Below are 27,062 nucleotides of genomic sequence, written 5' to 3'. Positions count from 1 at the left end.
GGAGGCTAATGGGAATAATCCCGGGATGAGAGCGTTTGACGGCTCTGGGCCTGTATTCGCTGGAGTTTACAAGGGTGGTAGAGCTGCTGCATTTAGTTTAGTTTAGTTTAGTTTAGAGATAATGCACAGAAACAGGCCTCTCGGCCCACTGAGCCAGCATTGACCAGCGATCCCCATACACTGCAACACTCAGGGCCGGCCTTAGGGGGTGCGGGGCCCAACTGGGAACAATTTTGGTGGGCCCCAGATTCCCAGCCAAGGTGTGTCAGCCCAGTTATTTAGTATATATATTATGAAATTGTACACTAGGTGCTATGGATTCTACACTGTGTGAATCTCTCCTGCTCCCTCCCGTTTGACCGTCAGTAGCAAAGATCTTATAGCAGAGCTATAGGATCTTTGGTGTAAAGCTCAATATCTGACCAATTTCTGTTTAACACGTTTGGTCTGCTGTGACCATTTTTCTCTCCCAAAACAGTTCATACCTAGCAAACCGATCAACGAACCAGAGAGCCGCAGTCATAGAAACATAGAAACAAGGAACAGGAGTAGGCCATTCGGCCCTTTGAGCTTGCACAGCCATTCAATATGATCATGGCTGATCTTCCAACTCAGTATCCTGTACCTGCTTTTTCTCCATACCCCCCAATTCCTTTAGCCACAAGGGCCACATCTAACTCCCTCTTAAATATAGCCAACGAACTGGCCTCAACTACATTCTGTGGCAGAGAATTCCAGAGATTCACCACTCTCTGTGTAAAAAATGTTTTTCTCATCTCAGTCCTAAAAGATTTTCCCTTTATCCTTAAACTGTGACCCCTTGTTCTGGACTTCCCCAACATCGGGAACAATCTTCCTGCATCTAGCCTGTCCAACCCCTTAAGAATTTTGTGCATATCTACAAGATCCCCCCTCAATCTTCTAAATTTTAGCGAGTACAAGCCGAGTCCATCCAGTCTTTCTTCATATGAAAGTCCTGACATCCCAGGAATCAGTCTGGTGAACCTTCTCTGTACTCCCTCTATGGCAAGAATGTCCTTCCTCAGATTAGGAGCCCAAAACTGTACGCAATACTCCAGGTGTGGTCTCACCAAGACCCTGTACAACTGCAGTAGAACCTCCCTGCTCCTACACTCAAATCCTTTTGCTATGAATGCTAACATACCATTCGCTTTCTTCTCGACCTGCTGCACCTGCGTGCCTACTTTCAATGACTGGTGTACCATGACACCCAGGTCTCGTTGCATCTCCCCTTTTCCTAATTGGCCACCATTTAGATAATAGTCTACTTTCCTGTTTTTGCCACCAAAGTGGGTAACCTCACATTTATCCACATTATACTGCATCTGCCATGCCCACTCACCCAGTCTATCCAAGTCACCTTGCAGCCTCCTAGTTTAGAGGGGTTTAAACGGTTTAGAGATGTTTAGAGGGCTTCAGATGGGTTTAGAGGTGTTCAGAAGTGTTATAGAGGGAAATACGGGGGAATAGAGGGGGTTTAGAGGTCTTCAGAGGGTCCCAGAGGGGTTTAGAGACGTTATGTCCCCCGTGAGAAATTGTATTTCTCTGAAATTGAAGATAGACATAAAGCTGGAGTAACTCAGCAGGACAGGCAGCACAGCGACTCTGGAGAGAAGACCCTTCTTCAGACTGAATTGAACTCTCGTCGGTGAGAGTACTTGTGATTGCCTGAAGAAGGGTCTAGACCAGAAACGCAACCCTCTCCCCAGAGCTGCTGCCCATCCCGCTGAGCCACCTTCAACTTCAGAGCCAAACAAAAAACAGAGTGTTTAAGAGGGAACTGCAGATGCTGGAGAATCGAAGGTTACACAAAAAAGCTGGAGAAACTCAGCGGGTGCAGCAGCATCTATGGAGCGAAGGAAATAGGCAACGTTTCGGGCCGAAACCCTTCTTCAGACTGATCGGGGGCGGGGGTGGGTGGGGACAAGAAAGGGAAAAGGAGGAGGAGCCCGAAGGCTGGGGGATGGGAGGAGACAGCAGGGGGGCTGAGGAAGGGGAGGAGACAGCAAGGACTAACAAAATTGGGAGAATTCGATGTTCATGCCCCCGGGGTGCAGACTCCCCAAACGGAACATGAGGTGCTGTTCCTCCAATTTCCGGTGCTGCTCGCTGTGGCCATGGAGGAGACCCAGGACAGAGAGGTCGGAGACGGAGTGGGAGGGGGAGTTGAAGTGCTGAGCCACCGGGAGGTCAGCTTGGTTATTGCGGACCGAGCGGAGGTGTTCGGCGAAACGATCGCCCAACCTCCGCTTGGTCTCAACGATATAGATCTGCTGACATCTAGAGCAGCGGACATAAAATGTGAGGTTACCCACAGAGTGCTGGAGGAACTCAGCGGGACAGGCGGCTGCCTCACCCGCTGGGTTTCTCCAGCATTTTTGTCTACCGCTAAACATCAATGATTCCGGGAATGCTGAGGCGACAGGGTGATAGAGAGAGAGCGCGAGAGAGAGGGAGGGAGAGAGAGAGCAAAACACAGAGAGACACAACGTGGGTCGGTAGGTGAATGACTAACCTGCACACCAGGAAGAAGCCCTTTCTCGCGGTCCGGGGCCCTCACTCATGATGGTGAGTTTAAAGAAATTCTCAATGTGTCATCGATCTACATTCCTCAGTAAATGTAATTGTGTTTTAAACAAGTATTATTCACGTCGCATGAATTTTATTCAAAGGAACATGGCGTCATTAATACTTATTCAAAACACAATAACATTTACAGAGGAATGTGGATGGATGCAGATTGATGACATTGTATAACAAGGTGTTAACTACTTCATGTTAAGAAGTGCTAACAGTACGAGTTAACACATCGTTTGTGTCTGATGGCCGTGCAGCGGTTGTTATACATGTTCTTTTAAAAAAAATCCGGATGGCGAATTAAAAAAAATCTTTATTTAACAAAGAGAATTTGTATTTCCGTACGAAATACGGAACATTAGTGCGGGGTCTTCATTAGGCGCGGGGCCGAATTGGGAGCAATCGGTCAAATTGGCTTAAGGCCGGCCCTGGCCACACTAAGGACGATTTACAATTTTTACCGAAGCCAATTTCGGTAATTGTAAAATTGTCCCGAGAGTGTAGGATACTGCTAGTGTATGGGGATCGCTGGTCGGCATGGTCTTGGTGGGCCAAAGGGCATGTTTCCACGCTGTATCTCTAAACTAAACTAAGGTAAGATGAGGGGGGGGGATGTAATTGAAACTTACCGAATAGTGAAAGGCCTAGCTAGAGTGGATGTGGAGAGGATGTTTCCACTAGTGGGAGAGTCTAGGACCGGACCAGAGGCCATAAACGGAATAAATGGACAAACCTTTAGAAAGATGGAGGGATTTCTTTAGCAAGATGGTGGCAAATTGAAACATAGACAATAGGTGCAGGAGTAGGCCATTCGGCCCTTCGAGCCAGCACTGCCATTCAATATGATCATGGCTGATCATCCAAAGTCAGTGCCCCGTTCCTGTGTTTTTCGCCCCCTATCCCTTGATTCCATTAGTCCTAAGAGCTATATCTAACTCTCTCTTGAAAACACTGGCAGAGAATTCCACAGATTCACAACCCTATGGGTGAAAACGTTTTTCGTCATCTCAGTTCTAAATGGCCTACCCTTTATTGCTAAACTGTGACCCCTGGTTCTTCACTCCCCAACATTGGGAATTTTTTTTCCTGCATCTAGCCTGTCCAATCCCTTTAGAATTTGATATGTTTCTATAAGATTACCTCTCATCCTTCTAAACTCCAAGCTCGGTGGACCCATTCTTTTTATCATATGTCAGTCCCGCCATCCTGGGAATTAAGCTGGTGAACCTAAACTGCACTCCCTCAATAGCAAGAATCTTCTTCCTCAAATTAGGAGACCAAAACTGCACACAATACTCCAAGTGCGGTCTCACCAGGGCCCTATAACAAATGCAGTAGGACCTCCTTGCTCCTCTACTCAAATCCTCTCGCTATGAAGGCCAACATGCAATTTGCTTTCTTCACTGCCTGCTGTACCTGCATGCTTACTTTCAGTGACTGATGGACAAGGACACCCAGGTCTCATTGCACTTCCCTTTTTCCTAATCTGACACCATTCAGTTAATAATTTTCCTTCTTGTTGTTGCCACCAAAGTGGATAACCTCACATTTATCCACATTATACTGCATCTGCCATACATCTGCCCACTCACCCAACCTTTCCAAGTCACCCTGCAGCCTCATAGCATTCTCCTCACACTGAATCTGTGGAGGCCGTCAATGGATATTTCTAAGGTGCAGTTTGACAAATTCTTGATTAGTACGGGGGTAAAGGGTTAAAGGGAGAAGGCAGGAGAATGGGATTGCGAGGGAAAGATAGATCAGCCATGATTGATTGGCGGAGTAGACGATGGGCCGAATGGCCCAATTCTGTTCCTAGAAGATATGAGCTTGTCGACAAGATTGGCTGGAAATGTTTGGTTACCTGTGTCGTGTTTCAACTTCTCGTTTTTCAACATTGAGAATCCATCTCCTCCATTGGCGATGTAGGAGCTGGTAACGATTTTGTAGACCTGGCTGTCGATGAGAGGTTTGTACTCAGGTATCCGGCAATCGGTACACAACACGTCCAACTTGACCACCCGGCTCCCTGGAGGTTTCGTCACATCAAACTTCACATGGACACCTTGGGAATGCAGCAGGCCAGTTAGTCGCAGGGCCAGACGATGCAGGGACAGGCCCTTAAGCCCATCATCTCATCCCCATCTCCCACTCCCATCAGATGAGAGGTACAAAAGCTTGAAAGCGCGTATTGCCAGATTTAAGCGGTAGAGTTGCTGCCTCACAGCGCCAGAGACCCGGGTTCAATCCTGACTACAGATGCTGTCTGTATGGAGTTTCTACCCCCCCCCCCGCGACCTACATGGGTTTTTTCTGAGTTACAGTTTACACCCACACTCCAAAGAGATACAGGTTTGTCAGTTAATTGGCTTGGGGTAATTGTAATATTGTCCCTAGTATGTAAGATAGCGTTAGTGTACAGGGATTGCTGGTCAGCTCGGGCTCTGTGGGCCGAAGGGCCTATTTCCACGCTGTATCTCTAAACTAAAGACAGCATCTTCCCCTCTTTTTATCTTACTGCTGAACCCTCCCCTGAGCTAGGATGTGGTCCTCATCATCCAACCTACCTTATTGAGGGTTACACGAAGAGGGAACTGCAGATGCTGGAGAATCGAAGGTTACACGTGTAACCTTCGATAAAAATTGCATTTTTTGTCTGTTATCTACAATCTGCATTATTCTAGTTTATTATCATTGTCACCGGGGCACAGTGAAGAGCTTTTTGTTGCGTGCTACCCAGTCAGTTAACGCCACAATTGCATGATCTGATTGGAAGGTGCGCAAACAGGTTTTGCTTCGGGAAGAAGGTACAGGAGCTTGAAAAACGTGACCACCAGGTTCCAGAACAGCTTCTTCCCACCAACCTTCAGGCTCTTCAACACAACACAACACTAATCCAGTAAAGTCCGATTAAAGATAGTCTGAGGGTCTCCAATGAGGTTGATGGGAGGTCAGGACCGCTTTCCTATCACCAATTAGAGAGCGGTCTAAACCTACCATCTATCTCATTGGAGACCCTCGGACTATCCTTCATTGGATTTTATCTTGCAGTAAACGTTATGCCCTTTATCCTGTATCTGTGGACTGTGGATGGCTTGATTGTAATCATGTATAGTCTTTCCGCTGACTGGATAGTAAGCAACAAAAAAAACTTTTCACTGTACCTTGGAATACGTGACAATAAACTAAACTAAAGTACCTCGGCAACTGTAATCTACTATGGACTGTGTTTCGATTGCATTATGAACTTTGGTTTCACACTGCTATGGGACTGCTTCCCTGGTAATAACAAGTATTAGTTTATTGTATCACAGATTATTGTATAAAATCATGAGAGGAATACATCAGTAGATGCACCGAGCTTCTTGCCCAGAGTAGGGGAATCGAGAACCAGAGGACACAGTTTTAAGGTGGGTGGGGGGGGGGGGGGGGGGGGGGGGGGCGGGAAAAAGATTTAATAGGAACTTGAGGGGTAACATTTTCACACCCAGGGTGGTGGGAGTATGGAACGAGCTGCTGGAGGAGGTATTGAGGCTGGGTCTGTCGCAACGTTTAAGAAACATTTGGACTGGTGCATGGATAGGACAGGTTTAGATGGATACGGGCCAAATACAGGTAGGTGGGACTAGTGTAGAGTGGGCATGTTGATCAGTGTGGGCGAGTCGGGCTGAAGGGCTTGTTTCCATGCTGTGTGACTGTGAGTCTAGTGCAGCGTGGGCATGTTGGTTGGTGGGGGCTTGTTTCCATGCTGTGTGACCCTGATTCTCTAGGCCGAGGCATACTGTGCCACCACTGACAGTTCTTACCTGAGACCTGCAGGAACTCGCCAGTGCTCACCCCGTAGCGCCGTACCGAGTGCTCGAATGTTGCTCGGAGAGTGGATCCCCGGATCTGCAGCAGGTCCACGGTGCTGCCAAACGGTAAAACCGTCAGCAGGTTCTGCACCTGGATCGTCCCTGCGTGGAGCGAACCAAACACACGTGTGTTACACCATCCGATGTTCCCTGGCACACCTCTCCACTCCCACCCCACCCCCACCTCCTCCATTGTCACTCTTCTGAGAGGAGTCAAGTTGTCTCCCGCCACAAACATTGTGGACCGAAGGGCGAGGGAGATTAAAAAGAGTGGTGGACACTGCCCAGTCCATCACGGGCACTGACCTCCCCACCATCAAAGAGATCTACAGGAGTTCAACAGAATTCAACAAAGGGGTTAATTAAGGGGGGGGGGGGGGGAAAGAGAGCATGAATGAAAGCTTGCACGGAATATAAAAACTGACTGTAAAAGCTTCTTTAGATGTCTGAAGAGGAAAAGATTAGTGATGACATATGTAGGTCCCTTACAGTCTGAGACAGATGGATTTATAATGGGGAACAAGGAAATGGAAGACCAGTTAAATTACTTTGGATCCGTTTTCACTAAGGAAGACACAAACAATCTCCCATTAATACTAGGGGACTGAGGGGGAAGGGGGGGGGGGGGGGGGGAAATGGGAATTGAAGGGAATCCACATTAGTCAAGAAATGGTGTTGGGTAAACTGTTGTGACTGAAGGCAGATAAATCCCCAGGGTCTGATGGTCTGCATCCCAGAGCTCTCAAGGATCTGGCCCTAGAAATCGTGGATGCATTGGTGATCATTTTCCAATGTTCTCTCCACTCTGGATCAGTTCCTGTGGACTGGAGGGTAGCTAATGTAACCCCACTTTTAAGAAAGGAGGGAGAGAGAAAACGGGGAATTATAGAGCAGTTAGCCTGACATCGGTCGTGGGGAAGGTGCTGGAGTCGATTATTAAGATGTTGCAGCAGTGCATTTGGAAAGCAGTGATGGGATTGGTCAAAGTCAGCATGGATTTATGACCGGGAAATCATGCTTGACTAATCTTCTGGAATTATTTGAGGATTTAACAAGTAGAATAGATAAGGGAGAGCCAGCGGATGTGGTGTATCTGAACTTTCAAAAAGCCTTTGACAAGTTCCCACACAAGAGATTAGTGTGCAAAATTAGAGCACATGGTATTGGGGGTAGGGTGTTGACATGGATAGAGAACTGGTTGGCAGACAGGAAGCAAAGAGTAGGAATGAACGGGTCCTTTTCAGAATGGCAGGCAATGACTAGTGGTGTGCCGCAAGGCTCAGTGCTGGGACCACAGTTATTTATAATATTTATTGATGATTTAGACGAGGGAATTAAATGTGAGGTTATCCACTTTTGCTCTATTATGGTCTGACTCTGATTACCTGCTATTACTGAGAATTAATTTATCATGCCTAATGATTGCACATTTATCTATATGATATTACGTTAATGGGCCTATCAAGCAGCACCAAGAAAACATTTAATCGTTTGGAGGTTCCCGGAGGTTTTTGTCAGTCTCCCTACCTGCTTCCACTACCTGCAACCTCTGGCAACCACCTGCAACCTCCGGGAACCGCACGGAAACCTTGGGTGGGGCGCAAAGTCTCCAGAGGTTTCCGTTCAGGTTTCCGAAGTGGGACAGGGGGCATTACAGCGCCAGAGACCCTGGTTCAATCCTGACTGCAGGTGCTGCCTGTACGGAGTTTGTACATTCTCCCTGTGACCACGTGGGTTTTCTCTGGGTGCTCCAGTTTCCTCCCACACTCCAAAGACGTACAGGTTTGTAGGTTAATTGGCTTCAGTAAAATGGTAAATGGTCCCTAGTGTGTAAGATAGCGCTAGTGTATGGGTGATCGCTGGTCGGCTCGGACTCGACGGTCTGAAGCTCCTGTTTCCGCATTGTATCTCTAACGTCTAAATTCATAGTTTATAAACAGAGAATGCAAGTTTCAGATTTACGGTGTTAGCCACTTGCAGGCTCATTTAGAGGACTTTAAAAATTCATTTTCCCTTTCACCAGAGGGGAACATTCAGCCCATTGAATCTATGGCATTTCTCAGAGCAGTCATACAGCATGGAAACAGACCCTTCGGCACAACTTACCCATGCCGACCAAGATGCCCCATAGTCCCACCAGCCCACTTTTGGCCCTTATTCCTCCAACCCTTTCTTATCCATGTCCCACCAACCCCATTTTGCCACCTCTTTTCCTGTAACCCAATCTCTCGCATTCTGATTCCCCCCAACCCACAGACACATGGAGGGCAATTAATCTAGAAACCTGTACATCTGTGGGATGTGGGAGGGAACCGGAGGAAACCCTCCTGGTCACGGGGGGGGGGGACATGACTCTCAGCTGGGAACTGGGATTCTGGATTCATTGACTAGCAGCAGCTCAATCTGCTGGTCCGTTTAGTCTAGTTTAGAGCTACAGCATGGAAACTAGGCCTTCAGTCCACAGAGTCCATGCCAACCATTCATCACTTGTTCATACAAGTTCTATGTTATCTTTACTTTAGTTTAGTTTATTGTCACGTGTACCGAGGTACAGTGAAACGTTTTTTTTTGTCCAATCAGCGGAAAGACAATACATGATTACAATCAAGCATCCACATGTCCAGATACAGGACAAAGGGATCTTTATTAAATACCTCACTTTCACATCCACTCAGATTCAGATTCAATTTTTTTTAAATTGTCATTGTCAGTGTACAGTACAGATACAACGAAATGCACTCCCTACACAATTCACAGAGGGCCAATTAACCTATAAACCCTGCACATTTTCAGGATGTTGAGGAAACCAGAACACCCGGAGAAACCCATGCAGTCACAACGCGATCGTGCAAACTCCTCGCAGAAAGCAGCCAAGGTCAGGATTGAACCTGGGTCTCTGGAGCTGCGAGGCAGCGACTCTCCCCGCTGCACCATCGTGCTACCCTGCTCGATTTATACTTTGCTAAGCGATGCCTTATGTTAGGATAGCAAACACATGTTGGGAGTTACTGATTTTGCGTACATTGGAGTAGTTTTAGGTCAAGCTTTTATAAACACACACTTTAAAATCTGTTTGATTATGGTGGTTCATGACAGATTCTTGGTTCAATAAAATATAAATGACCTCAGTCAAAATAAATGTTGTTTTCAAAACGGATGCAGTATTGGGTGGAGTTCACAATTGGATAACTGATGGGCCTAGCTTCATGGTGACAGGGGGAAAGATTAACGGTGATGTGCGGGGCATGTTTTTTTTACACAGAATGGTGGGGGCCTGGAATATGTCGCCAGGGGTGGTGGTGCAGGCAGATACGATAATGGCATTTAAGATAGGCACATGGAAGTGCAGGGAATGGATCATGGACAATCAGATGAGATCAGTTTAACTTGGCATCATGTTCGGCACAAACGTGGCCAAAGGGCACATTCTGTGCAGTTTTATTTTCCCATAACCAGCTTGAAGAAAAAAGACACAAGGCGCTGGAGTAACTCAGCAGATCAGGCAGTATCTGGGGAACATGCATTGGTGACGTTTCGGGTCGGAACTCATCTTCATATGGAACCAGCTAATAACTGGTGTGATATTTCCATGGTTTAAGATTGCCTGGAGCAATACTACAGACTGATACACGTTTATTAATTAATACAAAAAATTAAATTGACTTTGGTTTAGAGATATAGCATGGAAACAGGCCCTTCAGCCCACCAAGTCCACACCGACCAATGATCACCTATTCACATTTAGTTCTATGTTATCCCACTTTCTCATCCACTCGCTACACACTAGGGGAAATTTATAGAGGCGACAATTAACCTACAACTAGAGCACCCAGAGGAAACCCGCACGGACACAGAGAGAATGTACAAACTCCACACACAGACAGCACCCGAGGCTAGGATCGAACCCGCGTCTCTGGTGCTGGGAGGCAACGGCTCTACCCCTGCGCCACTGTGACATCCAACCCAACAGCTACTCCTGGCTTTGCCCTTGGTCATTTTCTCATCTCCTGGTTCTCATCTCATCTCCTTCAGTGAATGACCTCTGGTTATCAAACTCTCAATAACTGGTTCTATTCTCCAAACTGGTTGTTGGAACATAGAACCGCACAGCACTGCAACGGGACCTATGGCCCACAATGTTTGTGTCAAACAGTTCATCTAATCTCCTTTGCTTGTACATGATCCATACCCCTCTATTCCCTGCACTTCCATGTGCCTATCCAAAAACAGTTTAAACACCCCCATCGTATCTGCCTCCGTCGCCCTCACAACTCTGTGTAAAAACCGTGTCAGGCATAGAGTCAGCTCGTGATGTTTGCCCGACACTGTGGCATCTATAACACAAAAGATTAGGGAATGCTAAACCAATTTGCCAAAGGAAGTCCTGCAGTAGATTTTCTGCACTGGTTGCGATAAGATATCCAATTGTGAGCACGCAAAGCTGTGTCAGTTTTAAAAACAACATTTAATTCGGCCGAGTTTCATTTACATTCTATTGAACAAAGAATCTGTCATGAAAAATCAAACAGTGTCTGAAGAAGGGTCTCAACCCGAAACGTCGCCAATTCCTTCTCTCCGTAGGTGCTGCCTCACCCCCCGAGTTTCTCAAGCGTTTTTTGTCCACCTAGTGTTTTTAAAAGCGTGTTTTTATTTTAAAAAATTGACCTAAAACTACTCTGATGTACACAAAATCAGTAACTCTCAGCAAGTGTTGGATATCGAAATGTAAGGAATCATTTTGTTAAGCACAAATACAGCTGGGCGGCATGGTGGTGCAGCAGGTAGTGCCACTGCCTCACAGCTCCAGAGACCTGGGTTCAATCCTGGCCTCAGGTGCTTTCTCTGTGGAGTTTGCACATAACCCGCTGAGTTACTCAATCATTTTGTTTTTATCTTCGGTATAAACCAGTCTCCCTGTGACTGCGTTGGTTTTTCCCTATGGTCTCATCAGTGACAATGATGAATCGGCGTACAGGATGGAGGTGGAGCTGCTCACAGGTTGGTGCAAATCCCACAACCTCATTCTTAACGTGGGAAAAACTAAGGAGATGGTGGTTGACTTCAGGAGGGCGGGGAAACAACACCATACACCTCTGCACATCGACGGAGCTGATGTGGAAAGGGTCAGCAGCATAAAGTTCTTAGGACTACATCTGTCTGATGACCTGACGTCCACGGCCAACACCACAGCTCTGGTCAAGAGAGCCCAGCAGCGACTTCACCCTCTCCGAAGACTATGTAAAGCAGGCCTCCCCACTACACACCTACGGACTTTTTATAGGGGGACTGTCGAGAGCACACTGACATACGGCATCACTTCCTGGTTCGGGAGCTGCAAGGCGTACGAACGGCACCAACTGGACAGGATAGTGAAGACCGCAAGCAGGATTATTGGTGCTCCACTCCCCTTCCTGCTGGACATATACAAGAAGAGATGTATCAACAGAGCCATCTCCATCATCAAAGACCCTTACCACCCATCGCATGACATTTTCTCCATCCTCCCATCTGGGAAGAGGTACAGGAGCATTAGCTGCAAAACCAGCAGGATGCTCCTCAGCTTCTTCCCACAGGCTATAAGACTGTTAAATGGACTTTGCCCCCTGCCAAGTATCACGCACAAACCCCCACACTGCAGCAGAGCCACTGTTGTGCCGCTGCCGGTCGGAACGGCTGTTGAATGTTTAGTAGAGTGTTAAATTTGTTCATGACATGTATTTTTTAATTTTAATTCCTATTTATTTTTTAATGCAAACTGAATGGACACTGGTTGAGCAACGTTTTTTTGTTTCCTCTGGGTATGCGAATACTCAGGAAATGACAATAAAGATATACAATTTACAATTATTGTTCCGGTTTCCTCCCACATCCCAAAGACGTGCAAGTTTGTCGGTTAATTGTGGTCGCACCTACCATTGTTGACCAGCTCATCAATCGGTGCTCGGATACCACCCCCGCCCGTCAGACAAATGGCTACATGGCTCCAAAACAGATCGTCTGGCTTTCTGATATTTTGCTGGATCTGAAATGAGAGAGTGTGAGAGTCAGGGAGAGGAGAGAAAGTGACGGGAGAGGCATGGGGAAAGGAGAGGGAGAAACGGAGTGAGAGAGAGAGAGACAGAGAATGAGCAAAGGAAAGACAGGGAGAAAAAGAGAGGGTGAGAGAGAGACGGAGGAAGTGCGAGAGGGAAAGGGAGAGCAGAAGAGAGAAGGGGAGTGGAGAAGGAGAGAGGGGAGGAAAGAAGAGGGGGAGAGAGAGAGAGAGAAGAAGGGATAAAAGAGATGAAGAATGAGGGAAGAGCAGGTAAGGGAGAGAGGGGTGAAAGGAGACAGAAGGGGGGGGAGAGAGAGAGAGAGAGAGAGAGAGAGAGAGAGAAAGAGGGAGAGAGAGAGAGAGAAAGGGATAGAGAGGGGGAAGGGAGAGAGAAGGGAGGGATTGAGTGTGAAAAAGGAGAAAGAGGAAGGGATAGAGAGAGATGGAGGGAGAGGAAGTGAGAGAGCGGTAGAGAGGGATAGAGGGAGAAGGAGAGGTAGCGAGAGGAGGAGAGAATGGGGGATGGGCAGAGGGAAAGAGAGCGGGAAATGCAGCATTGATTTCATCAGTACACTTGAACATTTCTGCTTGACCGTTTCTGGGACGGTGATGTGAGTGGGAAGTGATGGACCAGGTTGGGTGACCACATTATCTCTCTACACTGACGTGCAGAGACCCACCGGCTCTGCATCGGTCACCGCCACCACCGCCTGCTGCTTCCCCCTGCGGCGGGTAAGTAAATTGTCTCTTATGTGTAGGATAGTACTAGTGTGCGGGGATCGCTGGTTGGAGCGGGCTCGATGGGCCGAAGGGCCTGTTTACACGCTGTATTTCTAACAAACTAAATAACGGAGGGGGAAATGCTTTAGCTGATTCAGTGATTTAATAGTTTTGTTTTATTGTCACGTGTACCGAGGTTCAGTGAAAAGCTTCTGGTGCGCGCTATCTAGTCAGCGGCTAGGCAGATGTTCCGAGCCCAAGTCTGAAGAAGGGCCTCGACCCGAAACGTGACCCATCCCTTCTCTCCAGAGATGCTGCCTGTCCCGCTGAGTAACTCCAGCATTTTGTGTCTACTTTCGATTTAAACCAGCATCTGCAGTTCTTTCTTACACAAGGCAGATGGTCCTTTGGCCAACCAATGCGGCAGGCCTTCACAGTGAATGTAGGGCCCAGAGGAATGTTGTAGAGCATTGGGCTGCACAGTGGCAGAGTTGCTGCCTTACAGCGCCAGAGACCCAGGTTCGATCCTGACTACAGGTGCTGTCTGTATGGAGTTTGTACGTTCTCCCCGTGACCGTGTGGGTTTTCCCAGGGTGCTCCGGCTCCTCTCACACTCCAAAGATGTGCAGGTTTGTAGGCTAATTAACTTCCGATGATTGTGAACCTATGATGGTATGAGTATGTGTCAGTGGGAGATGGTAGACTGCTCACCATAGCATCACAGATCATGTTCCCCATGTTGCATTCCCGATTCCGGCATCCCACCGTTGTCCCGTCCAAGTACACCACCGTCCGGCCAACGATTTCTTTCCCAAAATTGGCCAGGGAGGCTTTCCACCTGTTCACATCTGTCAGCAACTTCTTCTCTGCAGCGGAGGTAAGGTTTCACCAATGGTCATGTTTGGGGTAAACTGGCCTTCGCCCCTCTGCCAGCCCAGCCCCTCCCTGTCCACTCTTCCCCATCCCTCTGACTGCCTCTCCCCACTCAGACTCCGCAGCAAGGCCACCAGCACAATCAAGGATGGGTCTCACACCAGACATTCCCTCTTCTCCCCTCTCCCATCAGGGCAGGAGGTACAGAAGTATGAAAAGTCACACCTCTGGAATTGGCGGCACAGCGGGCAGAGCCACAGACTCACAGCACCAGAGACTCCGGTTCGATCCCGACTATGGGTGCTGTCTGAGTGTGGAGTTTGTACGTTCTCCCTGTGACCACGTGGGGTTTTCTTCAGGTGCTGTCACATTTCAAAGATGTGCAGGTTTGTAGGATAATTGCCCTCTGTAAATTGTCTCTATGTGTAGGATAGAACTAGTGTATGAGTGATTGCTGGTTGGTGTGGACCGAGGGGCCTGTTTCCATGCTGTCTCTCCAAACTAATCTAAACTAAGCTAATCAACGCTAAACTAGACTCAGCTAAGATAAACTCAGCTACGCTAACCTCAACTAAAGAATCGAAGGTTACACAGGTGATAGACTTCTAACGACATACACTATAAACTAACACTCAACCCTGCTTCCTGTAAGGACTCCATCCCCTACTCTAAACGCCGCATAGACTCCACACCAGGACATCTGCTAGGGAACGGGGGTTCCCCTCCTCCACCATAAACTCGCACCAGGGTCAGCCATACCCCCGCACGCTAACCTCAGCTCAAACCAACAAAAAATAATCCTCGTCAGCCCACCTCCAAGCCACTACTCGCCACATCTTCCCATCTCCCCCTATATCTGCTAAAGACGTTAAACTCAGTCTAAACCGTGCACTTTCCTTGCAAAGATGCAACACTCACCTCCCCCCTCGACTTAAGGACCAAAATCGTTCAGCGACGCTAAAATCTATTGCTCCGCTGCTCTAGATGCAGCAAATATCGGTGAGACCAAGCAGGTTGGGCGATAACACTAAGATCCGCAAAACTGAGGCTCAGCACTTCAACCCCCCTCCCACTCCGCCTTCTGTCCTGGGTCTCCTCCATGGCCACAGCGAGCAGCACCGGAATTCTGCAACCCCGGGGGCATCTCGAATTCCCCAATTCTAGTCCTTTCTACAGCTCCCCTGCTAAACACCCTCCAGATTCTGGCTCATCCTTTTCCCTTTCTTTAAAAAGATCCAAAACGTGACCTTGGCTCCACCACCCTCATTCTCCAGTGGCAATAAAAACTCTACAGATTCGCCAAACCCTACTGGCAAAGATAAATTCCTCCTCTTCTCCCTGTAGCCTTTTATTCTAAAAATATCCAATGGCTACACCACCCTCTATTTATGCTGAGGCTCTGCCTTCTGGTCCTCGACTCTAGTGGGAATATCCTCTCCCCACCCACTCTCTCCAGGCCTTTCATATCTATCTACCCTATCTTTGCCTCTGGTAATTTTATATATCTCTACTTGGACAAAGGAACTGAAGGCTTAGTGTCAAAGTTTGCAGTTGACACGCAAATCGGTGGAGGGACAGGTCATGTAGAGAAAGCAGGGACTCTGCAGAAAGACTTGGACAGGTTGGGAGGGTGGGCAGAGAAGTGGCAGATAGAATATAGTGTAGCAAAGTGTGGAGTAATGCAATTTGGTAGTAGGAATAAAGGCATAGGCTATTTTCTAAATGGGGTGAAAATTCCACAAAAGTTAATCTGCAGGTCGAATCGAGAGCAAAGAAAGCAAACTCAATGCTAACATTTTTTCAATAGGGCTTGTATATAAAACAGGGATGTAATGTTGAGGTTGTAAGGCATTGGTTAGGCCGCATTTGAAAAATCGTGAGCCAATTTGGGCACCATATCTAAGGAAGGATGTGCTGGCTCTGGAGAGGGTCCAGAGGAGGTTTACAGGAATGATCCCAGGAATGAGTAGGTCAACCTATGATGAGCGTTTATCCGCACTGGGCCTGTATTCACTGGAGTTTAGAAGAATGAGGGGGGACCTCATTGAAACATACGGAATAGTGAAAGGCTTGGATAGAGTGGATGTGGAGAGGATGTTTCCACTAGTGGGGGAGTCTAGGAATAGAGGTCATAGCTTTCGGCTTAAAGGACATTCTTTTAGGAAGGAGATCAGGAGAAATGTATTTAGTTAGAGGGCGGGGAATTTGTGGAATTCTTTGCCACAGGCTGGAGGCCACATCAGAGGATATTTTTAAGGCGGAGATAGATAGATTCTTGAATCGTACAGGTGTCAGAGGTTATGGGGAGAAGGCATGAGAATGGTGTTAGGAGGGAGAGATAGACTTGGTGGGCCGAATAGTCCAATTCTACTCCTATTCCTTAGGACTTATCAAGTCTTCCCTCAACCCCCGATGTTTCAGAGAAGACAATCCAAGTCTATCCAAACGCTACATGTGGTTCAAACCCTCTAATCCAGGCACAATTCTAATAAACTTCCTTTGCACTCTCTCCATATCAATTCCTGTAACAGGGTGACCAGACTGCACGCAATACTCCAGATCTGGCCCAACCAAATGTGTGGGAAGGAATAGCAGATGTTGATTTACAATGAAGATGGGCACAAAAAGCTGCAGAAACAAGAGCGTGTCAGACAACATTTCTGGCGAAAAGGAATAGGTGAGGTTTTGGGTCAAGATCTTGAAACGTCAGCTATCCATGTTCTCCAGAGATGTTGCCTGACACGCCCTTGTGTGTATCTATGGCCTGACAGAGTCCCACAAAGGTGTGCGTTACCCTGGGGGATGCTGCTGTCTAGCAGGATGGGGTTCCCTTTGCTCTCCGTCACTAGGCCCGCGTTGTCGAAGGTGAGCTGCAGATGTCCCAGGTACTTCCCATACGCGTAGGCCTGGACCACAGGGACCAACTGCCCATGGTCTGACGTCACCATGAATGGGTATTGGCCAACTGGTACATCATTGGAAGGAGCCTTGCCTGTGAAAACAAACCAACAACATAAGCAATGTAGACACGAGTCTACTTAAGTATCTGTAATAAAATACAAGCAGGATTCAAGGATTCCAATCCATTGCTGGAGAAAGATCATTTTGACGAGTACAAACAATTGTATTTATTGAAGTAAGATACAGGAAAACTATCTTCTTCTTGCGTATGGCGTGCACAGCCTAAAGTTGTAGGACAACTTGTTCGATTTGATCAATTAGCTTGGTATAAATGCAAATTGTCCCTAGTGTGTAGGATAGTGTAAGTGTGCGGTGATCGCTGGCCATGCTGGATCTCTAAACTAAACTGATCGTGGGAATGTTGGACAAACCCGGAGGGGGGAGGGGGGACATTGCCGAGATCGCCGGCATCACCGCGGTGAGCCGGCATGTGTACTGTAAGCCGGACGCGAGGCTGGGCGTCAGACGGGTGCACGGCAGGGGCGGTACCTGTGTAAAGGAAGGTGTTGCTGTGTCCGCCCACCACCGCATCCACTCCCCGCACTTTCTGCGCGATCAGCTGGTCGATCTGGAAGCCCGCGTGCCCCAGGGCGATGATCTTGTTCACCCCCTGCTGCGTCAGCATGTCCACCTCGCGTTGTACGGCCACAATCTCATCCTCAAAGATTAGGTGCGGCCCTGGAATCACAACAACAATGCACGTTCTCTAGTTATAGGTAACTTCGATCAGCACGGGAAATCGCTGGAGAGTCTTGCATGAATGCTGAGAACAATCTGGCACTGTGTGAACGGTGAGGAGAGTCTATATACCGGGTTAATAGGTGATCAGAGGCAACTGAGTGCAACAGGTGAGGAGAGTTAGGCTGATGAGAGGAGAGTGACAGGCAGGCAGGTGAGGAGAAGGAGGGACTGGTGGAAAAGTACTGGGAGGAGAAGTGGATGAGAATGAGGAGAGGGCAGACTGTGACAGTTTCGTGCAAAGTAAAACCAGAGTGATTCCAGTGCGGTAGATAGTAGTTCAGGACAGCAGTCGCAGGCCGTTCAACACCTACCTGGGCTGGAGAGAGTTGGGGTTTCCTTGGTGGTATATCCAACCACGCCAATCTTCTCACCACCTCTCGTCAGCACAGTTGAAGCCGTGTAGTAGTCCTTGAGGCTTGGGACTTGGTCTGCATCTTCTTTAAGATTCGCACTCAGCACTGGGAACGTAACGTTGAGGAGGAAAGGCTCCAAAAGACCATTGACACCGTTGTCAAACTCGTGGTTGCCCAAGGCCTGTCGAGCAGGAGAGGAAAAGCAGTCAACAAACAGTGCAATGCGCAAGGTATGGAAGCAAGGATGATACTTCCACCGGCTGGGATTTAAGAACTGGCCTCACAGTTCGGCAGCGAGGGGCAGGACACACGTAGCCCTGAGATGAGAACATACTTCTGGACTCTGAGGGGTAAGGACTACCCTTAGAATTCTCCGGCCCAGAGGGCTGTAGAGACTCAGCTGTTGGGTTGTCCTGGATGTTAAAGGAGATCATGAGATTGACAGGTTGTTGATTAGGACAGGTTTCAAGGATTATGGGGATAAGGCAGGAGAATGGGGTTTTTGAGAGAGAAAGATAGATCAGCCATGATTGAATGGCGGAGTAGACTTGATGGACTAAATAGCCTAATTCTGCTAGTAGAATATATGAACTTATGCAAAGAAGTTTAAAAGATTGGAACAATTGTAATGTGTGATTTCAGATTAACTTCTGGGACCAGCACAATCGCCTAGCTTGGGCACCATCTTAAGATCATTCTGAAGTGGCACAGTGATGCAGCGGTAGAATTGTTGCCTTACAGCACCAGAGACACAGGTGCAATCCTGTCCTCTGGTGCTGTCTGCACAGAGTTTGCACGTCCTCCTTGTGACCACGTGGGTTTTCTCTAGGTGCACCGGGTTCCTCCCACATTCCAAAGACGTACAGGTTTGTAGGTTAATTGGCTTTGGTAAAAAAAATTGTGAATTATGTGTGTATAATAAATAGTGTTAGTGTTTGAGGTAATCGCTGGTTGGTTTGGACTCGGTGAGCTGAAGGGCTTGATTCCGCAGTGTATCTTTATAGTCTAAAAGGTGGAAGATCAGCTTATTGAATGATGGAACAGATTGAGGAAGATCAGCTTCTGTTTCTTATAGAACATGGAACAGCACAGCACAGGAACAGCTTTGGGTTTAGGGTTATTATTGTCACTACTGAGATACAGTGAAAAAAATTGTTTTGCATGTTATCCAAAAAAATCAGATAATAACATAAATAAATGCAATCAAGTCAAACTCAATGGGTAGAGTGAAGGGGAAGCTACAGAGTACAGAATATAATTCTCAGTTTTGTAGCTCATCGGATCCATAGACAAAGTCCAATGTCCACGATAGGATAGATGTGAATCGGACAATACCTTAGCCTATGGAAGGGCCGTTCAAAAGCCTGCTAACAGAAAGGAAGAAGCTGTTCCTGAGTCTGGCGGTGTGCACTTTCAAGCTTCTGTACCTTCTGCCAGATGGGAGCATGGAGAAGGAGGAATGACTGGGGTGGGACAAGTCTGATTATGTTTGCTGCTTTACTGAGGCAGCGTGATGTGTAGATGGAGTCAATGGTGGGGAGTATGGTCTGTGTGATGGACTGGCTACATCAACAACTCTATGCAACTCCTTGCAGTCTTGGGCAGAGCTGTTTCCAAAACAAGGCTGTGGTGCAACTGGATAGTATGCTTCCTATGGTGCATCTGTAGAAGTTCGTAAGAGTCAGAATTTCCTCAGATTTATCAGGAAGTTGAGTCATTGGTGTGCCTTCCCGGCTGTCTCTCTGATATGCTACCAATGTGGTAACATCCTTCCTTTAACGAGGACACAACTAATTGCTCAGACATAGAAACATAGAAATTAGGTGCAGGAGTAGGCCATTCGGCCCTTCGAGCCTGCACCGCCATTCAATATGATCATGGCTGATCATCCAACTCAGTATCCCGTACCTGCCTTCTCTCCATACCCTCGGATCCCTTTAGCCACAAGGGCCACATCTAACTCCCTCTTAAATATAGCCAATGAACTGGCCTCGACTACCCTCTGTGGCAGAGAGTTCCAGAGATTCACCACTCTCTGTGTGAAAAAAGTTCTTCTCATCTCAGTTTTAGAGGATTTCCCCCTTATCCTTAAGCTGTGACCCCTTGTCCTGGACTTCCCCAACATTGGGAGCAATCTTCCTGCAGCTAGCCTGTCCAACCCCTTAAGAATTTTGTAAGTTTCTATAAGATCCCCTCGCAATCTCCTAAATTCTAGAGAGTATAAACCAAGTCTATCCAGTCTTTCTTCATAAGGCAGTCCTGACATCCCAGGAATCAGTCTGGTGAACCGTCTCTGCACTCCCTCTATGGCAATAATGTCCTTCCTCAGATTTGGAGACCAAAACTGTATTCAATACTCCAGGTGTGGTCTCACCAAGACCCTGTACAACTGCAGTAGAACCTCTCTGCTCCTATACTCAAATCCTTTTGCTATGAAAGCTAACACACCATTCGCTTTCTTCACTGCCTGCTGCACCTGCATGCCTACTTTCAATGACTGGTGTACCATGACACCCAGGTCTCACTGCATCTCCCCTTTTCCTAGTCGGCCACCATTTAGATAATAGTCTGCTTTCCTGTTTTTGCCACCAAAATGGATAACCTCACATTTATCCACATTATACATGCATGAGATCATAACATAGGAGCAGAATTAGGCCATTCAGCCACCAAATCTACTCCATCATTCGATCATGACTATTCTATTTTTCTCTCTCAAACCCATTCTCCTGCCTTCTCCCCATAACCCTACTAATCAAGCCATTACTAATCAAGAACCTGTCAATCCCCATTTAAAAAATACCCAATGACAGCCTCCACCACCCATCAGTGGCAATGAGTTCCACAGATTCACCACCCTCTAACTAAAGAAATTCCTCCTCATCTCCTTTCTAAATCACAATCACAATCACAATGTTTAAGAAAGAACTGCAGATGCTGGAAAAATCGAAGGTAGACAAAAATGCTGGAGAAACTCAGCGGGTGAGGCAGCATCTATGGAGCGAAGGAATAGGTGACGTTTCGGGTTGACCCGAAATGTCACCTATTCCTTCGCTCCATAGATGCTGCCTCACCCACTGAGTTTTTCCAGCATTTTTGCCTATCAAAATCACAATAATACTTTATTAGCCAAGCATGTTTTGCAAAATACGAGGAATTTCATTTGCCAAGTCAGTCATACAAGTAAAAAGCAACAGAACACACAAAACACATTTGAACATAAACATCTACCACAGAGACTCCACATTCCTCACTGTGATGGAAGGCAAAAAAAAGTTTAATCTCTTCCCTTAGTTCTCCTACACTCGCGCAGCCAGTGGCGTTTTGGGCCCTCCGCATTGAGGCGATCAGCTCCTGGGGATCCGGGGGGTGTCAGCTCCCCCGTGTCGCTGATGGGACCCCGCGTCGGGGCTGGTTGAGCCTCTGCATTTGTTAGAGCTCCCAACATCCATGACCTCTCCAGAGACTGGGGGCTCTTGATGGTAAGTCCGCAGGCTGCGGTTGGAGCGATCCCAGGCTAGGGATCAGCTACGATATTAAGTCCACGCCCCATGGTAGGGCCTAAGGTCAGTCTGAGGAGTCCATCGATGGTAGGCCGCAAAGCAACCGGAGACGCGACCTAGAAACATCGTGTCTCCGGCAAGGTAAGAAACAGAAAAAAAAGTGCCGCCCCCCCCCCCCCCCCCCCATATAAAACAAACCGGAGAACATTTCCACAAACCTATAACACGCACTAAAAATTTAAAAAAGAGGAACAAACAAACAGACGGAAAAACAAACAGACGGTTGGTGGGGCTGCCAATCGTTCTGCGCCCCTGGTGGTCAATAAAGGCACTTCCTTTTATTCTGAGGCAGTGCCTTCTGGTCCTAGACTCTCCACACTCTACCTTGTGGAGGAGGGTGTGGAGGGGGGTGTGGAGGCGATGGGGGTGAGGGAATTGGAGGGGGTTGTGGGGGTGGAGGGTGTGGGGTTGGCGGGGGGGGGGGGGGTGTGGAAGGGGTAGGGGGTGGTCATGTACTGGGTGCCTGGGGTTGATCACTTGGTATCTGGGCTGTTCACAGCTGTTCCACTGAGTAAAACTGGTGTTGACTGCACCATGCTCATTTAAACTTAGATTCATCAAAAACAAGTTTATTTTCCTGAAACCCAGCCCATGCATATTTTGAGAACTTGGCATTGAATATTGGCCCTGGTTTGTGTGATCCCGTGCCAGTGCAGCTCAAGGCATTCACACTGTGTCCCCATTATTGTGCCGAGTTCATTCTCCCCCAATCTCTCAGTCTCCACCTCTCCTCCACTCTCACCGCCAGTCTTCCTCTGCCTCTCCCACAACCATCCCACTTCACCCTCTGTATTCTCACCCTCTGCCTCTCGCCCACTCCATCTATCTCACCCTGCTCCCTCAGTCTCCCTCGTCCATCTCTATCCGTCTCCCTCCCTCTGTCTCCCTCCCTCCGTCTCTCTCCCCCTCCCTCACACCAACTCTCATCTCCAGTCTGCTTTTTCCACCTCCCTCCCGCTCCCTCCGTCTCTCGCTCCACTTCTTCCCCACTCGCTCCTTCTCCCTTGATCCTCCCACCATTCTGATTACATTGTGGGCCGAAGTTCCTGTGCTGCTCTGGTTTCTTAAGGCACAGTTGGGACGAGACCCTTGCAAGGAATGGAAACATTGCTTCCATCCTCTGAGGGTCCAAATTCATGTTTGATGTAATATCTGGGAACTCCACCCGTTTGTTTGATTGGATTGAACTTGGCGAGAGTTCATTTCCGTAACCAAAGCTGTCGAAGGCTCCCTGGCGCTGACAGGCTGGGGTTCCACAGGTTAGGTTTCAGCAATAAATATAAATGCCACAGAACCAACCCAAACCACCAACCTCATTTCTCTTTCACAAATACTTCCTGACCTGCTGGGAGTTTTCAGCACTCTGTTTTTATTTCCAATTTCCAGCATCTGCTGTTTTTTTTAGATTTTTCATGATTACAGGCTAGTTAACATTAACATGTAGAGGAGTTTTATACAAAACACTTGCCATACAAGCCCAGCCATTACGTATGTGGCCTTTTCCCCAGGCACCACACCTCAACAAAGACAAGTTAATTAAAGGGTTAATAAGGGGCGGTACAGTGGTAGAGTTGCTGCCTTCCAACGCCAGAGAACCGGGTTCAATCCTGACTACCGGTGTCGTCAGTACGGAGTTTATACATTCTCCCAGTGTTTAGTTTAGAGATACAGCATGGAAACAGGCCCACCGAGCCCATGCCGATCAGTGATCACCCTGAAGCTAGTTCTATCCTACACACCAGGGACAGTTTACGGAAGCCAATTAACCTACAAACCTGCATGACTTGAGTGTGGGAGGAAACCAGAGCACCTGGAGAAAACCCATGTGGTCACAGGAAGAAGGTACAAATTCCATACACAGAACCCCCATAAACAGGATCGAACCCGGGTCTCTTGGCGCTCTAAGGCAGCAACTCTACCGCTGTACCACTGTGACATGATAGGTGTATGGAAAGAGCAGCTGGAGGAGGCAGTCAAGACAGGTACTATCACAACGTGAAAGAAACATTTAGAAAGGTACAGGTAAAGGATAGGTTTAGAGGGATATGGGCCAAAGGCAGGCAGGTTAGACTAGTGTAGACAGAGCATGTTGGGCATGTGGGCACGTTGGGCCTGTTTCCACCCTGTGAGACTGTAACTCTATGGATATGGGCCAAACGAGGGCAAATGGGACTAAATTAGATGGGGTAATTTGGTCGGTATGGATGAATTGGGCCTATGACTCTTAACTCTAAGTTTAAGAAGATTTTTAAATAGTTAATTGGGTGGTGAGTAGGAAAAATTTATGAAATTCTAGACCAAGGAATCCCAACTTCATTAAATTAAAGCAACATGTGATAACCCTTCATAAATGACTGATGTCATCACCACTGCTCCTCTTTAGAGCTATGCTGGGATTTCTCAAGGACTTTCTGCCAACCCATGGTCAGTGACGAACATGCCCAGGATATTTTTATTTTTAATCTATTTTAACGTTTAATTTAGAGTTTAGAGATTCAGAAATCGGAGATGCAAAGGGACCTGGCAGTGCTAGTGCAGGATTCCTAACAAGTTAATTAGCAAGTTGAATCGGTAATGCAAATAGAGTCATAGAGTGATACAGTGTGGAAACAGGCCCTTCAGCCCAACTAGCCCACACTGGCTAACATGTCCCAGCGACACTAGTCCCACCTGCCTGCGCTTGGTCCATATTCCTCCAAACTTGTCCTACCCATGTTCCAGTCTAAATGTTTCTTAACACACAATGGAAAAATTATGGAATTAAAAAGATTGGACATCTTTATAGGAAAGGAACTTTTCTTTCATTTCAGGAGTTACAACAGATCTACGGTCTACACTCAAATAATTTCTTCAGATATCTACAAATTAGAGATTATGTTAAATCTAATACACAAGATTATAGGACTAGGGAACCAGAAATTCTTGATGAATGTTTGAATAAGCATCCTAACACTGAAAAATTATTAACATATTTATAACACCCTCTTAGACAGCGAGGTACCATCGATGGAATTATATAGACACACATGGGAAAATGAATTAGGTCAACCTATAACGAAAGATATTTGGGACGAAAGTTTACAATATATACATCAATGCTCGTTAAATGCCAGACATGCTTTAATACATTTAAAGTTTTACACAGATTACATTACTCTAAAATAAAACTAAATAGAATCTTCCCACATATTTCTCCTGTCTGTGATAAATGTCTGCATCTAGAGGCCAATTTAACACATACTTTTGCAAATTGTACAAAAATCAAAAATTTCTGGACTGATAATTTTGGAATAATTTCTGAAGTTGGTAATACTAAATTGGATCTAGACTCAAAACTAATAATACTTGGAATATCAGAACAATGTTTAACACTCACAACAAGCCAAAGAAACTTCATCGATTACAGTATAATAACTGGGAAACAATTGATATTAAAATTTTGGAAAGGCCCTATAATCCCCACAAATAAAATGTGGATTGTGGAAATGTTGGAGATCCTACACCTGAAAAGAATTAGACTTGTCTTAATGAACAAACAAGAACTTTTTGTTAAAATATGGTCTCCATTCATTAACTATTTGAAGGGACAAATTGGCCCAGCACGGAAACCCAACTTAAGCTTGAACTCGGGATTAGATGAAAAGTTATACGTTATAATCTACGAACCTATCTCCAATTACGTATTCTTAGTAATTCATTCCACTTTTTTTTCTTTTCTGACATTTGTAATTCTTTTGTTTTCTTCTCTCTTTCTATCTATATAAAAACAACTAGAAGCAGAATCAATCCACAATTGAAAAATGTAATAATGTATGATTGATGTACATGAAAAGTTTTTACTATAATAGGTAACTATATTTTACCATAACATGTTTGCTTCTAATAAAAATATTATTATTATTTTTTTTTTTAATGTTTCTTAAAACGTTGGGATAGTCCCAGCCTCAACTACCTCCTCTGGCAGCTTGTTCCATGCACCTACCACCCTTTGTGTGAAAAAGTTATGCCTCAGATTCCTATTAAATCTTTTCCCCTTGTGCATCTACCTGATTCCTCTCATGGAAATTAAATCCAATGCTAAATGCATTAAATGCAATAACCTCTCATCCTTCTAAATTCTAAATATAAGCCCAGTCGACCCATTCTTTCATCATATGTCAGTCTACACTGCACTCCCTTGTACAGAGCCCAGGTGCGGTCTCATCAGGGCTCTGTACAACTGCATTAGGACTTCATTGTTCCTATATTCAAATCCTCTCGCTATGAAGGCCAACATGCCATTTGCATTCTTCACTGCCTACTGTACCTGCATGCTTACTTTCAGTGACTGATGTACAAGGACACCCAGGTCTCGTTGCACCTTTCCTTTTCCTAATCTGACATAATTCAGATAATAATCTGCTGGTATTGACAACAGCCGTAGTCAGGATTGAGCCCGGGCCGATTGCTATTGTAAGGCAGCAACTCTACCGCTGCACCACCGTGCTATTTTGCAAGCCTAATTTGTTATTAAAACATCCTGGAGTTCCTGTTCCAGGCAACAGCCCAGAACTCAAATTTGAATTAAGATCAGAGACCATGAGTAAATGTGTCACAGTAGTGGAATAATGCTTCAACCAGCAACCTCGTCCAGCTGATGAACCAGTTTCTTCCTCTCAAGCAACATGTGACAGAAATGGAATTGAAGGAACAAGAAATTGCAGGGAATTTTGGATGTAGCCCAGTCCATCACACAGATCAGACTCCCCATCACCAGTGACTCCATCTACACTTCACGCTGCCTCAGGAAAGTAACCAACATAATCAAGGGCAAAACTCAAAGTACTAGAGGAACTCAGTGAGTCAGGCAGCATCTGTGGAGGACGTGGGCAGGCAACGTTTCGGGTTTCAAGGTCAGTTTATTGTCACATGTACCAATTAAGGTACAGTGAAAGTCTGTACAGAAAGAAAGAAGGAAGGAAGGAAGGAAGGAAAGAAGGAAGGAAAGAAGGAAGGAAAGAAGGAAGGATAGTAGATATGGGGGGGGGGGGGGGACAGGGTGTCAGAAACAGTGTGGGGAGGGCGGAGTATTTGTCACTGGAGGCGGCAGTGGTGAGGAAGTGGTCAAAGCCAGCAGATACTCTACTGAAAGGCTTCTCAGAGTAAGAAGCTGCCTTTGCTGTATTCTTGTTCACGCCTGCCTCCCTGCTAGGAAACTTGGCATCTGAGTGAATAATTATAGCAAGTGGCCGCTCCCTGGAACAAGCCTGCCATTGTATAATCAGCTGTGAGGGCCGTGGAAACTCTGCATGGAAGATGTATTATTTTTCACTATGAACTAGGGATAACATAGAACTAAGGTGGTAAAATTGCTGCCTTACAGTGC

General features: G+C 46.7%; 1 protein-coding gene across 1 annotated transcript in view; it reads right to left on the bottom strand.

Moving 5' to 3' along the window:
* nt5e (5'-nucleotidase, ecto (CD73)) overlaps window positions 1–27,062 on the bottom strand; it is a 39,835-nt gene that overhangs the window by 2,622 nt on the left and 10,151 nt on the right. Inside the window, 7 exon segments of the mRNA XM_055639478.1 lie at window positions 4,463–4,663; window positions 6,405–6,554; window positions 12,366–12,474; window positions 13,918–14,072; window positions 16,874–17,071; window positions 17,530–17,718; window positions 18,093–18,315. Coding sequence (XP_055495453.1) covers window positions 4,463–4,663; window positions 6,405–6,554; window positions 12,366–12,474; window positions 13,918–14,072; window positions 16,874–17,071; window positions 17,530–17,718; window positions 18,093–18,315 — 1,225 coding nt within the window.

Source organism: Leucoraja erinacea, chromosome 8 (genome assembly GCF_028641065.1).
Source record: "Leucoraja erinacea ecotype New England chromosome 8, Leri_hhj_1, whole genome shotgun sequence".
NCBI classification, from domain to species: domain Eukaryota; kingdom Metazoa; phylum Chordata; class Chondrichthyes; order Rajiformes; family Rajidae; genus Leucoraja; species Leucoraja erinaceus.
The sequence above is the reverse complement of the archived record's forward strand: the minus strand, read 5'-3'. Positions and strand labels throughout refer to the sequence as shown.